The sequence below is a fragment of the Dromaius novaehollandiae genome, chromosome 14, assembly GCF_036370855.1.
Source record: "Dromaius novaehollandiae isolate bDroNov1 chromosome 14, bDroNov1.hap1, whole genome shotgun sequence".
Classification (NCBI taxonomy): domain Eukaryota; kingdom Metazoa; phylum Chordata; class Aves; order Casuariiformes; family Dromaiidae; genus Dromaius; species Dromaius novaehollandiae.
The window spans coordinates 21,885,757-21,902,828 of NC_088111.1; the positions used below are offsets into that span (position 1 = coordinate 21,885,757).

At 33.9% G+C, this 17,072-nt stretch overlaps 1 protein-coding gene across 1 annotated transcript in view; it reads right to left on the minus strand.

Moving 5' to 3' along the window:
* Positions 1–1,181: 1,181 nt before the first annotated feature.
* The window catches only part of LOC135329905 (gamma-2-syntrophin-like), a 163,928-nt gene continuing 148,037 nt past the window's right edge, over positions 1,182–17,072 (minus strand). The window contains exons 16-18 of the mRNA XM_064519947.1: positions 14,361–14,477; positions 3,194–3,265; positions 1,182–1,229 (exon numbers count right to left, since the gene is read on the minus strand). Coding sequence (XP_064376017.1) covers positions 1,182–1,229; positions 3,194–3,265; positions 14,361–14,477 — 237 coding nt within the window. The remainder of the gene's footprint in view (positions 1,230–3,193; positions 3,266–14,360; positions 14,478–17,072) is intronic.

Consider the following 17,072-nt stretch of genomic DNA (forward strand, 5'->3'; position numbering starts at 1 on the left):
GACCCTGTAAAAGGGAATTGGGATGACTCGTATAAGTTGCTTACTTGGGGTCGAGGATATGCTTGTGTCGTTTCAGATGCAGAGCCACGGTGGGTTCCAGCCAAGTGGGTGAAGCCGAAACGGCAGAAAACCAAAGAACGGACGGAGGAAGGGGAGGCAGAACATCAAGCAACGGAAAATAATCAAAACTAAGCAGAATGAACTTTGTATTATTAATTAGCACTGTTATCTTAGGGGTCCAGGGGAACCCAACACTTTTGCCAAAGCTCAGTAATGATCCTGGTAATATTTGGGTAACCATTGCAAATGTAACCAAACAACCAGCTTTTGCCTAAGCTTAGGTAGTGTAAGAAGCCCCTTTCGCACCTGTTTGATCGGAGTGCCGGTATGGAATATGAACGAATTTAAAGGATACCTGAAAATAGCATATGACAATTATACCCACGTCAATCAGACATGTGGGCAACAGGGTACTGGAGTAAATACAAACCAAAAACTGTCTGATGGCAGTGTACAATGTTGCCTTATATCGGCCTTAACAGCTATAGACTTCCTGTTATTAGCCCAGGGACATGGGTGTGATGAGTTTGAGGGTATGTGTTGTATGAATCTTTCTGATCATTCGGACTCGATTCACTCAAGAATTGAACAGATGCGAAAGGGTTTGCACGCACTAACGGAAGACACAGGAATGGAGGGGTGGCTGAGGGGCCTGGGAATCAGAGGATGGCTTCGCAGTCTGGTAATGATGTTTATGGGACCCTGTGCTTTGATCTTGGTTGTATTATTGACAGGACCCTGTATCTTGCGCTGTATTGTTAGCCGCTTACAAGCAATGAGCCATGCTGTTTTTGAAAAAAGAGGGGGAGATGCTGGGGCTCTGGGTATGCTGAATGTGTATGAAAGAATTTAGACTTGATAACAAGTATGCTGAATGTGTATGAAAGAATTTAGACTTGAAAACGGGGACGACGTGTCCTTGGTAGGCATGGGAACGGGGAAGTGCTCAGAAAAGAAAGTTCTTTTTTTTCATTTTTTTCAGAATTTACTTCAAGCAAATTCTTGTGATGTCCTTGAAATTAACCTTACCAGAATATTCAAGGAAGGACTGAGTATGAAATCAGTAGTAACATTTATAGGAGAGAAAACAAAAACAATGCCTACTATACAGCAAACCCTTCTCAAAAGGCTTGACGAGTATCTACTTTGTCGCTGCCCAATTTATTTATCTGGAAAATATAAGGTTTAATAAAATTTTAAGGAAATAGAATCAATAACCTGGGACAGAGCCTCTGCCCTTTGCTGCAGTGATAGGCAGTGAAGGAATCTCCTCACTCTGGCTGAAGGGCTGGAACTGCTGAACTTTTCATTTACAACAGCAAAATTGGCCACTGAAATCAGTAGAGGCTCCTTTAGCTGTCAGCTAAAGGGAATGACACCTCTGTAAAATGCAGATGTCAGCACATGTTTAAGAACTATTTTTGTAGTTTCTGTCATCTCACATATTCTTTGCTCTGTGGTTATAACTTGATCATATTTTCAAGTTTGTTCTTCTTTTCTATTTTTTTTTTTTTTTTTAGTCATTATCAGCAAAACAAGCATAGGAAGTATGCCTGTGTTGTTGAAAGCTAGTTTGGAACAAATAGTTTGAGTGGTCGAGATGTTGTACCTATCCATACCTGTCACCCCATTCTTTAAAGAATTTGGTCATTTACTGCAACAGGGAACTCCATTCTGAGCCAGACAGAAAAGGGGGATCGAATGTTATTGTCAGCTCTCTGAAAGATATATTTTTTGATCTTCTCCTTCTGTAACTTGTCCTGAATAATAACTGTGTTGCATCAGAGAAGCACCCGTAACTAGCACTCCCTTACAGTAATGGAACTTAAGTCGGCGAGCTACTGTTCTTCTGCAGTTACGTACAGACAGCAGACCAACCCGTCTTCTTTAGAACACTAGCACATGGTCAAAGGAAGAACAGTAAGGAAAGGGTCAGCAGCTGGTCAGAATTGTTTTCAGTTGGTTTGGAATTTTTCAATGAAATAGCATTTCATGAAAAAAGACTGAATTATTGAAAACCTTTTTTTCTGGGAATTCACTCATTTTTATTTTCTTAGAAATATCTCTTATTTAGGATGGCATTTCTTGATGTAATTCTAACAGCAAGTAGTCTAGTAGTTAAAGCACTCATACAGAACGTGAGAGAGATAAGTACAAGTTTTTTCCAGCTAACTTCCCATTTGGATGGCTGCAAACTGGTACCATTACTGTCTTTCTGGACACCATCCTGTGTAAACTTCATAGCTTGCAAATATAGTGAAGGAAAGTATAATTTCACAGTTAGAGTGCAGTCTGGGGACTCAGGTGAATTACAGTCTTCTTATGGCTCTACTTTCAGTCTTCTGCGACTCTACAAGCATACTTTTAATATACCTGTGCTTGGGTTCCCCTGTCCAAAATGATGATGATCAAGTTATTTCCCTCACCTGCAAAGCAGTTTCCGATTAGCTGGTAAAGAACTAACTTAATCTATCTGATGGAACTTATCATAAAAATATCTTTCACAAATCAATTCTATAAACAGACTGCTAATGTTTGGCCAAAAAGTCTTTCCTCAGGACAAGCTAAAGAGATAAAACACGACAACGTCTCTAGACTATGCAAAAAAGAAAAGGAAAAAACCCTACAATACATGAATGCACCATGTTGTCCTTTGTAAGGTAAAACCAATTATAGTGTTAGTAAGTTACTCACAATCTAACATGGACAGAATTTTGTATTCCTTATTATGCAAATTAAATAAAAGTACCTTACATAGATCAAAATTACAAAGAAAGCATTTTTTGTCACAGTCATGTAAAAATCTGACTCATTAAAGAGAAATGCAATATCAAGCTTCATTATGATTAGCTGTTTGTTTCATTCATAATTGACATGGCTGGCTGTAATACTGAAAAATGTCTTCAATTTGGAAGTATTTTAGTAAGTTGCTCGCTTGGAACCTATTCCATTTGCTGTAGTCTCTTATACTTACATAGACAATGCAGCTGCTGCAAAGAATAGGCTTTATAACAACAGATAAACTACTTGAATGTTAGCTACTACCAGTTAATCTTAACTTGAGATCATCATTAACCTGAAGAGGTAAACTCTTTTTACTAAATAGCATAATCGTAATTTTTGGGAAACCTACCTTGTGAATTTTAAACAGAACCTCACAGAGGTTATAGATTTTTTCAGCTCGTACCCAGTCTAGTGTGCTTACCTATAATATCAAAAGAAAATATTTAAAAACATATTTCTTTTTACATATTTCTATTAAAATTATGAAAAGATGAAAAATTAAAAAGATTTCACCAATGGTTATTCTACTGGATACTATAAAAATATTCAAACGTTACTACACTTAATATCCAGGATTTAAAAAAGACTGCCAAATAGCATTTCATTTTTAAAGAAACAGAACCTAGAGGGTTCTTACTAAAATTAAAACATATTTAATTACATTTTTTCTATTATTACTTCAGTATGATGGAAACCTCTTTGTAATCTCTGTGGTGAGGTACATAACCGTATTTATTTTACAAAATGCTAACAGACAGAACTTTCTCAAATTCAGAGTCATTCAAATGCACTCCCCAATTTAATACAAATTTTAAATCAATAAACCAAGATGTGATCCTAAATTCAGCTTTGAATTCACATACACTAGAACACGAGGACCTTAATTTTATATTAAAAATGAAAAAGGACTATATATTTACAATATCTGACATTAGAAAGAATGTCAGCTGTGTGCCTATATTTCTTAATACTAAAAAGAAATGGAAATTTTTGTTTTCTTTTGATTTTGTTACAGTATTCTGTTGACATTAACGGCTGCTATAGCTTGACAGTTGGAGTGATATTTGAAGTTTTTCTCTGTAATGTCTAGGTCATGGTATCATGTGATAATCATCTGCTTTATTTTAAAAACAGGATCTAGCCTATGCAGTTGAAGAAAAAAACCATGAACCTCTAAGTATAAAAAATACAAGGTGAATACACATTATTTTCTTTATATTATTTACAGCAAAGTCATGTTTTTTTTCTTGGTGAATGCACAGGTATGACTGTTCAGATACATGGAGAATGTGACTAAACCGAACTCTGAAAAGCACCACAAAACTCAGGAGCAGACTGTGGTGATTTTTGTCAGTAACTAGAAGTTATTTCACCTGAATGCTGTTTGAAGAGTAATGTGAACTCAGTGTTAATTTCTGTCTAATCTTATATGCTCTTGTGTCCACTCCAACAGGAACTAATGGGCATTATTGCCACATATCTGTCACAGCTATGAGTTTAAAAGCAGTGTTCCAGAATTTACCTAAAATCTTTCTTCCCAGCATGCAAAACATCTCACTTAAATTTAGATATCAGAAGTGTGTAATATTAACAATCTAATCTAATTCTTCATAAATCTAATTTTAATTCCCTCATGTTTGGGAAAGAAAAAAAAAAAGACAAAACAGTGGTTTCTCCAAGTTGTCTTACATCCTTGCCATAGGGTTTATGAACAGACTGTGGAAATGCTTTTTCTTTTTCTGTCACTGGATATAGAAGTTGGTAACTACTTTAGATTAGATATGTAGCTTTCAGAAAACCAAACTTAATTGAGATGAATCACATATTACAAACGAGACTGAAGACCCCTGGAAGTGAAAGCTGTATCACCACATCTTTTCAGGATGTAAAGGGACTCATATTCCATGGTCGTCCATTTGACAGATTTTATATTTTAAAAATTAAATTAAAAAATCACCTAAATACAATGCAATACAATTCTTTCTGTAATATTATAAGCATTGTTTCATCATAAATTAAAGCTTCAGACATTACTTAATGATAACTTTAAAAGTACTTAATACTACCTTAAAGGAACTTTGTCAAATTTAAATCTAATGTCAGCTGCTTTAGAAAACCAATTTAAAGCAATTTTAAATATTACACTTGTCCTCCCATTACTTTATAAAGTGCAGTAATTTTTGGAGTCATACATTACTGATTTTAAATATTCTGTTACTATTTTCTTTCTAGTGAGGTGCAATCAATATTTTATTTGAATTTTGATTTTTAATTATTGTTAGGAGTTGGCAATAACACAAGATTAGAAGCAACTGGAACTGAGGAATTATGGCAGATTCATAAGGGAATACTGTACATTCAAACATGCTGACATCGGGCTAAGTACTGCAGGTCTTTCCTTGATTCTTATTTAAAGGGAAGTCTTTTTTACTTTGATAGCCGTTTTGAAAATAAACTAATTAAAGATAACAGGTTCTGGCCCATTATTGTTGACTCTCAAAAGATCTCAATGCTTCTTGCAAAATAAGATTTATAGCAGAGTGATATCTAGTTCATTATTTGGTCTTGAGTTTCTGGAAGGAAAAAATTTCTTTTCATTCTCAGTTAAAAGTATGAGAATCCTCCATCCCTATTAGTGGCTAGACAAGAGATAAAAGCAGAAGCACCTGCTTAATTTGCTGTTTATGAAAGTGAACTTCATGACAGAGGGTATAACTTAAAAGTTGTCCAGACAACTGAATTTTCATTTGCTCCTACCTTCTGTTTTGATTCCTGAAGATTAATTTAAACTGCTAGGGTTTTTTGCTACTATTAATGATGCTGCCATGGACACTGGTAACACTGCTGTGCCATTACATTCACTGTGAATACTTCAGAATTCTCCCCATTATCCTGTGGATCTCTTTCATCCTTTGACTCTCTGTAACCTCTTATGACCTTTTGTGCAGAGATAGCAAGGGATGATAGATCACAATCAACAGCTATATAAGCCAAGTCTTTATTTTACTGTGTGTATCAAGGAAAAACTACCACACTTACAGCCAAGAGTGAAACAGCCTGAATATCATAGTGTGCAAGGTCATCAGGAGAACACAAATGACATTTGGACGGATTTTAAGGAAGGGAAATAAACATAATGCAGAGAGATGTTGGAATCCAAAGGGGCAGTTGACATTATTTATAGTTTTGTCCTTAGAACTATCCTAGAATGTCTAAGTTTAAAATGTTATTGTTATAGTCTGCATTGCTTTAAAAATATCGCAAGTGATCATATACTTCTAGTCAATGAGAAAAGCTGCAAAGAATCAGAAGAGTTCACAAAAAGTGCAATACACTTCATTTGTTTTAAAAGATGTCTCAATTTATCATGAGCATATCCATCATAACACAGTTAATAAATAGGTCTAAGATAAATGAGACACTGAAATATATTCCTTAAGCAATAAAGAAGTTTTCCTCATTATTGTCTTTTGGAATTGTTCCTCTAAATATTCCATACATTGCAATATTTTGGAATTGTTTTAAAATGACAACATATTTACTTTTAATAAAGCATTTGACAAAATATCTCAAAAAGTTATATTCGGAATGGGTCAATTAAGACTGAGACACACTTTCGTTCATGTGAATTTAGGTCTCTCAAAGAGTAAAAACTAGTATGAAAATATATGAGAATACCTAGTAGCATTCAGTCAGCTTCCACCTAACTCTTGTCTAATACATGAATTTATAACCAAATTTAACTGAATGCTATTATTCACAACAATATGGTGAAAGTCTAATTATACAGTATTAGAAAGAATTGCATTGTTGAGCATTTTTCAGGTGTATAGCCAACTCCTAGCTAACTCAATGCACTACCTGGTGAAAAATTGTAAAAGTTATTGAATACTGTTTTTGTAGATATTTGGTTATATTTATTCCTTCAGAAAGAGTGTAAAATAACACATTCATAAACTGGCAGATGATGCTGAGCTCAGATGAAAGGCCACATGAACACCCATGAGGACACAGGGATAATACAAATGAACGAAGATATAACCTGAAGTGACAATTCTAAATCCATAAAGAGATACTGGAATAACAGACCTGATTTTCAAAAGTGCTAAGTGTTTAACAGGTACTTTTTCCTTCAGTGTGAGTTTCTGTGAGCTCCTCATTTTTAAAAAAGGCATTCTAATGGATTTAAGAAACTAAACTACACTGTTCAAGCCTTCTCGTTTTAAGTATTTAGACCAAGTATTCTGAACATCAGTTCAGAAGAATGCTCAAATTCAAAATATACTTAGCTCTAAATGGGCACATAATTCATTGATTTTTCTTAAAAACACTGTTAAGATTTTAGAACAGGAGAGAGAAAACAACAAAATTAGAATCATTTTGACACATGCATACAGGACATATGTATCCATGTGTTAGACAACAAACTGAACAACAGTTATTCCTTAGAAGAGAATTCTGCAATGATACCCAACAAAACATACTAAAGGATTACACTACAGATACAGAACATAAAGAAGGAGATACAGTCAATATAATTTTGGGGCATATATAAGGGAGTATCACACTTAATTAAAAATTGTAGCATGACTATACCTAGACCTAATCTAAAACTCACTGAAGGCAAAAGGAACATACTCTTTGGCTTCTGTGAACACTGAACCTGATTCTGGAAATTTACAGTACCTAAATAATATTAACAAACTTTAATATATTTAAAGAATAAAACTTAGGGAAAAAATGAAAAAGATTTTAATACCTGGACTACAGAGGAGCTTCACTATCTGACAAGTAAGCAGAATTATCCAATTAATCTAAAAATATTTACAAAGGTAAAGACAAAAAGATGAAATACTTCCAGGTCAATAGTATTCACTTCACTGGCTTCTTCATGAAAGGGGAAAAAATCATCCAAGAAAAAATTTCAATAATTATACATAAACTTTAAAAAGAAAAAGATATATCAAGAGATGTTCCTGATGTGAACTATGATATAACAGTAGGAACCTAAAGATGTCTAAAACAACCTGAACTAGATGCTACAAAACACACAATAAAGAGTAGTCAGATCCAAGCAAAGATGTGAACTAAAGAAATAAGGATTTATATGTGGAGTTAGAAAGCCTACTGAAAGCATCCATGGCTACGCACTGCAGCTCAATTCCTATTATGTTACATTGGCAATATACACAACGTACAATTACAATTAGAATTGCCAATACTTACCACTTAAATAGCGGTACTCTTTCATATCAAAGTACTGTTCATGTACCAATTAAATTACCTGTACTTTTCTTCTCTGTAATTTTTTGTCCAAGGTAAAAGACTGATAAAATAGAGTATATTAGCTTCATAACTATTTCTATTGCTTTCATAGTACTGTTGCATTTATTCCTTTTGTTAAAACTAAAAGTAGGATAGACGGTCAACTGTCTTCACTTGAGTCACTTCAGTGCTATTTATTTAATCATCTCAAAAAACACATTAAAGACTACCACAACAGCTTCAAAGATATGATTACTTTAAAACTGGAACCTAAAAATGATATTAAACTACGAGGAAGAAGAAGATAGGAAAAACAAAACAGTACAACTTCCCCACAATTACAGCACTTCTTCTGTGAATACAAAATATTTTTTTCTGGAAATTTTCAAGTAAATCTCAACTACTTTGTTATTAAATGAATGTTTTTGCAAATTTTGTTCACTGAATAATGTCTTCCCAATTTCTTCTAGGATATGAATTCAGAACTTTTTCAAGATTTGAAAATAGACAGAAATTTATCAGATGCTTTCGGAATGTAATAAAATAAAGCTTGCATAGTAACATAGCCCTAAAAATAATTTTTTATTTGTGATACGGTGTTTTTCATATTTGATAGTTTCAAAAGTGTGTCATAATTTTAAACTGTAAATATGGTATCTGTGAATTAAATCTGTAAATCTGTTAAATGCAGTCAGATAAGCTACTTTAGGGATGCAGGAAGAACATTCTTTGACAAACAGCCTTATTGTTTGAGCTTCTTTAAGTGAATTATGATCAATGATGTGATCTAGGAGTTTTTTTGGATCTTGGGAAGGTCAAAAAAGAGTATATGTCCTGTTTCAGACACATCTCTGTTGGCTGTAAAAAGGAAAAAAAGAAAGAAAAAAGAAAAATCTTTCCTTGGCATTCCTCTTGGCTTTTATAAAAAGTTCAGAAAACTCCTTTCTCACTACCTCACAAATACATCCACTCCATTTCTCTTCACCACTAACACTCTACACTACTTCATGTAATTTCTATTTGTAGACTACTCACAAATTTTATACCAATACTTTTGTGAACTTGGGTTGTGGGTTATTACCAATACTGTCCTTTTATATCCCCCTGTCTTTCTCTATCTACCCCGTATCTGTTCTCTCATTCTGTTCTCTCATACTTACATTTCAGGTTTCCTGGAGAAGAGATCTTTTTGTTGAACCTTCTCTGAACAGCAACAAAACTCTGAAATATTGGTCCAGGACTATAATTACTAAGAACTACAGTAACAAAATAAGCAATAATGTATTCTGCTTCAGCTATTTTGCCAATTTCAAGTTACAAGTCACTGAAATTTCCATACAAAACTGAATATGTGCCTCAGTTTTGCAATTTAGCATTATTTTACCAAGCTTTTCCAATCAGTCATTAATGCCCTGAAAGTTGTTAAATGTTTCTAATAAGAAAAAAATTCTCACAGGCAGCAACTATCAGTGATACTTATTCAGGAAAATCACATGAAAATTAAAGGGAAACCCAGTGACCAGTGATGAGCAGAGCCTGAAATAACAGGTTAATGGCAGATAACAAAGATGATCACAGAATCAGTAATCTAACACAGGATATGGTTCTAGATGTGCTATTATATATAATAGTAAGTGATTAATGCACTTATCTGAATGAGAGATGGAGAATCTGCTTCCTCTAGACAAACATAACTCTTTCTAAAACATCTGGCAGTTTGTCTCCTGAGGGCCATCACTGTTGTCATATCATGTAATATTCATATTCACTTTCCACTTTCCTCGTTGTTTCAGCAGAGGTGATCACCTGCCAAACTCAAGCTGACTGTTTTTTTGCCTTGAAGAATTTCTTGTCTTGAAGTTAATGAACATCTACATCGTGCAGCAAATTTGGTTTTCAGACGGATTTGAGAACAGGCTGTAGGTTGCTGATTATGCATTAGTTCTTAGATGTCTAGTATATTGCCTTAAGATCAAAATGAACTCTACAGAGAAGGAATTGTTTTAATTTATACATGCCTATTGTAACGACTACATTTTTTTCATTTGTATATCTATATAACCTAAACATAAATTCTGAGGATGGAGTCTTCATAATAATTTCAAAATAAAGACTCGATTTTTAATATCTTTATTTAAGAATTTTTAATTTTTTAATCAAATTATGTATGTGATGAGATAACAAGATCTTCTCTTCACTGTCAGTCATGTTTATATTCTTGGATAAATTTCCACTCTTTTAAAAAATTAGCTTCTTCAGAAATAAAGTATTATCTTGCAAAAAAGAAAATCTCCCAGAATTCCTTGGATATAACTGAACTAAAATATTTTTACAGTAAATACAATTATAAGTGGAAACAGCATAATAACAGCTTATAGAAAGCACTTTGTAATCACATCTGTTTGCTGTTTTATTTATATATGGTAACATCTAGAGGGCAATAATTCAGACTCCATCAGCTGCAATAAAAATGCATGCATTTTTAGCCCTTAATTATCCCCTAGAGCCAGCCATGATTACAGAATAATTGACAAATCTTACACTGGCAATGACTCGAAGAGTTGTTTCCCGTTGAGTTATCTATTCTGTAATATTTACGGCACCTACCATATCTTTATCCATTTTCCATAAGGGCAATCTAAAATCTAGTTTCGCTAAATCTGCCAAGTTTTGTCCTGATGCTGTTGCATAAAACAGGAACCCCAATAAAACACTTCTTAGGCAGAGCAGACCTCAATACAGATATTATAGATATTCTAGTCTCAGCATTAAGCTGCAACTTCACCATAAACTCATTGGCTTTATTCAGGAATGATCTTGATCCAGAAAGATTCACATATTGTAAAGTGGGTGGATAAGAATTCTGTTACAGAGTGTATAATTAACTAACCAGACTGACATAAAAACAACAGGAAGAAATTTTTGAAATGAATGGAGTAAACACAGGCAGTAGATCCATGCTTATGCCTTATAAACACAAATTACACATTCTTCAGTTCAGTCTCAATTATAGGTCAGTGCCTGCTGCAGCCATTCCCAAGCATCTGCTTTTTGAACTTTCACAGTCCAAGCTATTTAAACTCTGAGAACATCATCTCAGTCTATTTGTCTCTATAAACGACAGAAAAGATGCACTTCTAGGGCCAGTGAAGATTCTGGGGAAGAAAGTGTGCAGATGTCATGTATATTTTACTTCTACTTAAAGCAGGAAAACATGAGAATATACAGCATCTGATGACACAAAAAATGACTTTGCTAAATCCGATATGAAACCTAATTATCTCTTTTCCAAGGCCTTTGTGGATATAAAATCTATGACAAGAAGTGTCATAAGTTATGACCTACAAGTCATAGGCGTATTTACCTAAAAGACATTTCGATTACTATCATTAGGTCTAAATGTAAAAGCGTTTCAGCACATCACCAATTTCTGTATATAAAACTCTCCTGCATACAGCTATAGCTATGCACACCATGCCAAACATATGACAATGTTTCACTCCATCATGAACAGGTGCTGGGTTTTGTATCTGTACATGCATATCTCTGTGTACATGTAGAACCTCTCATCAATTCATAGTGACAAAACATGCAAATGAAATTATATGCACAACTGAAAACAGAAAAAGTTGAAAATGCGCCCATTACAGTCAAACAAGAATAAGCCTATGAGCTTTTTCCAGCATGGAAGATGTTAAATAACACTACTTCTTGGAGAGGACAGAAGATATCATACAGCCTTTTAGAAAATGGCTTGTTCCTCATCATGGAGCTAGAAAACTCCCTGGTCTACACATCACAGCTGAGTTTTCCAGCCCATTTCTGTTACTGTGGTAAGCAACTCTGTCCTTGATATCTGTTCTTACTGGGAAGCATCTACATTTTTGAAAGCACCATCTGGGAAACTGTTTAAGCAGAGTATAAATAGAACACTACTCTCTATAGTAGCTTCTCTGAAATTACAAAATCCGTACTTGATCTGTACTTTTCTTGAATTTTGCTCATTGATGGCTGTATTTTGTTTATTCTTTTGAAAGTTAGAAACTGTATTTGCCCCCATATGATCTCTTATACACAAAGAAATAGAGTAAAAATTGTATTAGATGTTTTTATAAGCAGTTATAAATTATGGATAAGGTCATTACAACTAACTATATGACTTGTACATCATCTACTTCATGTACACTACAGTGTGGCATTGTCAATAGCATAGCATCAGAGAAACGTCTGAAATAAAACATAATGGCAAACATTTAAAGATCAGGCAAGATAACAGTATTAATATTTTTGTAGTAGAACAGTCCATTTGTTATATTTCACTTAATGTAGTAAAAAAAAAAATCAGTGAGGATAATAAGAGCAACATAATTAAATATCACTAAAAGTAGTGTAAGGCTTCTTGTGGGGATTTATGTTTGAAGCTACAAAGTTACTCGTGCTTGGACATGCAATACAGAACCAGTTTCAGGATGCAACATGGGCCAGGGCCTCCCCAGGGCTGGTACTGGCAAGGGCTGCTGGTGGGACAGGGCTGGGCTTGGCCTGGCTGCTGGGGCCCGTCCCCCTGCTCTGAGGGAGCAAGGTCCTGGTGACAGCTGGGGCAGCCCCAGCCAGCTTGTGGCTCGAGATCCAGGTTTGAATTCTAAATGGAAACTGCCAATTTCCTTTTTTTATTATTTTTTTTTATTCCCTGATATAAAACATCTGTGGTGTGATTACAGATCAGGAAAACTGGTCAATGGGTTTTGGGTTTTACGCATTCTGTCATTGATATTGTACACCTAAGTGCATCTGATTACTGGGATGACGTAACACCATGACCAAAGGGGTCACCTTTGTTTCTTTTTTTTGAAAAGCCATTGTTTCTACAAATACGTTGCACAGAAACACTGTAGAGTGTAGTAGATAGTGACAAATAAGATGGTAAAAATGCTAACAAACATTTATCCTGGCTTGCCTGTTCTTAATAGAATATGATAAATGAAGTAGTTTATTCTCAATTAGTATCATGTAGATAGATAGCTTTAATTATATCAAAAATTTTCCTTCCAAAATAGGTCTGAACATCATAATTGAAATTCATAAAGTTAAAGACACATGAATATTTGGTGTGCTATTTATTTACTTTTTTGTTTTGTTTTTCACTATAATTGGATTCTAGTAACTGAAGAAGATTTTAGTTCCTCAACTTCACATATAAACATGAATATTCTTTTGCAGAAAGAAAAAAAAGCCTTTTTCCAGATGTGTTCTCTCATTTTAAGAAAAGCACTATTAATTTGCCATTTATAAATGTTAGAAGTTTATAGGAATCACTGGGTTTAGAATTTCAGTCTAGAGAAAGAGATTGTTATTAATTGCTTCTGTTCATAAATAAAGTTCAAAGAGTAAGTACTTCACAAAGGTATGCTGGTGGTACAAATAAAAAATCAGATTTGCTTTTGCTTCTGCTGAAGAAATCAGGAGACTGACCACTTTCTGATCAAGAATTAAGAAAGCTATTTAGCTGCAAATGTATTTTAATTCTACATTTTGTTCTTTGTGATGTAATTAAAGCAATGGCTCTCTGAAGGGAGAAAGAAAGCATAAAAAAGTTTCCATGTGGTATTTATGGGTCACTTTTAGGAGCCGAGAATTTTCCAGTTCATTTCTGTTCCCTTCTTTTAAATTAATTTTTAGTGTTTTACAGTGGTATTAGGTAAGTCATCTGTTATGAAATACGATTCTAGTTTTTAGCTATGGAAATAATCAAAGCAGGATGTTGTCACTTATTCAAACTGTACATTTAGGATTGGATTCTCTGTAATAGTTCAATCCCTAGCCTGTATGTAAAATTCACAACTTTAGTATCGGTGGTGTATTTCATGATGTGACTATCTTTAAGAAAACAGAGTAACTACCAAGTCATTACACCTGGAAAAATGCCTCAGAATAAATGTAAGATATGACATTTTGACTATAACCAACCAGAAAAGAATCTGAACACAACAACTTAAAAAAGTAACACAAATGTTCTCTATTAAGAATTTATTGAGATATCCAGATATGGTAGGATTTTCAGAGGACCTTGAAAAAGGTTAGATAACTAAAGCTTACTGAAACATAGTGGCATCTATGGCTTTAACTGTTTTTGAAATCTCAGCTGACAACTCTACTTGGTAGGAAAAAAATAAACCCAGACATAACAAACAGGTTTCCATCTACAGTTAAATCCTCCCCCAAAGTATATATACATGTGTATATATTTTTACCGGTGGAGTGCTGAAAATGTAGAAGGATGAACCCTTCAGTGCCAGAAACTTGAATTTGTAGAGCTGAGATGAATCAGTTCCTTCAAGTTTCTCATTTACCCATCCCATATGTATGACCTGTAAAACAAAGTCATTGAAAATTAAAGCTCATTTTTCTAGCGAGGCATAAGATAGACCTGAATAGGTCAAATCTTTCCACAGGGAAGAGTGTCTTAGATTTGGATGCATCATTCCCTGCTTCTAAACTGCCCTTCCATTGCTATCACACTCTTAACCTTTTAACCATTCCAGTGTGTCAAAAGTCCTTGAAGAGACATAATCCATATTGAACAGGTTTTCTGAATCCTGATTCTATTCCAGGCAGCAAAGTTGTATCCATGCTGGTATGCTGTGTGCCAGCCATGGAGGAAAGGGGAAATTTAATATGTAAAAATTAAGCATAGTTATTATCGTAAAATTAGGTGTTCTAATATGATTAATTCAACCATATTAGAAGGTTCCAAAGATAATCTCCTTTTACAAAGTCACCTACATATGTTTCAGCAGACTCTCATTTTAGCCAGCAGAAAAGCTGGATGTACTAAAATAATACAGCCAGTACTCTAGATTCTACTTTACCTTTAGGACAGTAAAAAGCTGGACAACCTAGAACCTCTGTGACACATATCTCTTAAGAGAGACATCTGAATAAGTCACAAGATTTATCTGAAAAAAACTTTCTGTACGCTCACCTTTGTTGTTGCTAATAAAGTGCCTTTGTCACATTGATTCTTTCTTTATATACCTTTTTGGGATGAACTTTATCACATAAGAAGGATATGTGCTTTATGTTGTAGTAAAATTAAATGTCAGTTTCAGTCATCATATAACTTTGCTCTAACAGTATTATAATATGTCCCTTTACATTATAGATTACATTTTCTGATCAGCTGCAGACATATATTTTGGGCTTGTGCTCTAAGTGTTTTACTAAAATGGAAATGTACTATTACTATTTTTATTGTAGCCACATGATGCTATGACCAGACTACTTGTGGTAGGTCAGAATCAAAAGTCTTGGTTTCAAGTATATCCTTTTCCACACTGCAAACAGATTTTTATAACTATTAGCACCTATAAACTCAGTGATAATCTGCCTTGGTATGATGGAATCTCTTTCAACCCCAGACCAAAAAACCCAAAATTATACAAAAACATATTCACTGGACTAGATTTTGGGGGGACTGTGAAATCTTTTTGGAGAGTATGGTCTTTCTATTAACTGATTGCAACTTTGTAATATCGCTCATTTAATTTCTTATAGAAACAAGTATATGGATCATCATGAGGTCATTTATTTGTTCTCTTTCTTCAAAGACTACAGAAAAAAAGAGCAATACTTCAGTTACACTTTGAATACACTGGACAGCTTATTACTCTGCTTGACTGAAATGAGTAGCCAAATTAAAAAGTCCAATTCCAGAAACACAGGATCTAAATCAAAAAACCCAAACAATATAACATCATCAAAACAAACAGTCTTAGAACCCTGAAAATTTTTTTTGTTTTTTTGGATGATTGATTTAATGATAATTGCCAAGAAATGTCAAAACTGATTAACAGCTTTTTCGGTTTCCATTTTTTTTAAAGCCACTACTTAGCTTCAGATTGTCAACATAGTTTCTTGAATGAGGAAGCAATTTTTGTGCCTAGCAGTAGAAATAAGAAAAAATGCTTTGCTGATTTCTATCTTACAAAAGAAAATAAAAACTCACCCAGAAAAACTAGCTAGTATGTTATAGTTCAATGTGAATTTAAAGAAAAGAATCCCCCTTCAAAAGCTTTGAAAGCCTTTCAAATCACAAGGTTATGGTTTCTATATTTACACTATGAGACTCTTACCTAAGTATTAAAGGTGCCAGTAAAAAAAAAAAAAAATCTATTGGCAATTCTTGCCTTTTCTAAAAGGTATCTATTCTTACATCATCTTGGTCCATCTTTTTTTTTAATGAAAATGTGAAAAAATTCAACAAGGAGCCATTGGTAGATTGATCTAAAAGTCAAAGAAGAATACCCCTGTAGAAAATTTACTGAATGTATGAAGTCTCAGTACATACATATATTTAGGGAAAGAAATATAATATGGCTAGAAGACATGAAAAGTTTTAGTGGTTGTTTGGTTTAGAGTTTTCATATATTTATGAGAAAGCAATATTTGAGCTGATTCAAATGCAGATTGCTCAAATGAGATACTGTCTACAAGAAGAAATAAAGTTAAGCTACGTGTTTGAAGAATGATTGCTACTGGAAGATTTGGAGTGAGCTCAGTGGGTTTAGAGCTGCATTACTGTTATTTGAATTAACTGAGGATAATAAAAGGGGAAACTAGAAAGTAAGTGCTAACGAGTATAAAAGAGAAAGAGGAAAGGCAAATGCAAACCAGAGAGACAAGGGAAAGGACATTCAGGAGGAGAAAGACACCAATATTGTAAGATGGAAAATAATGAAACAAAATAAACATGAAATTAAAATGAAAAGAACAAAACAGAAGACACTATACAGGCATGCGAAGAAGGAAAAATCAGGGAGAAAAATAAATCTGAGAGAAAAAAAGCCATAAAGAAAAGAGTGTAATAAATTTATAATCAACTATAAAGACAAAAATGCTTAAAAAGTAAAGAAAATAGAAGAATTTTATCAGAATCAGTGTTTAATTAACATATGTAAGTAAAA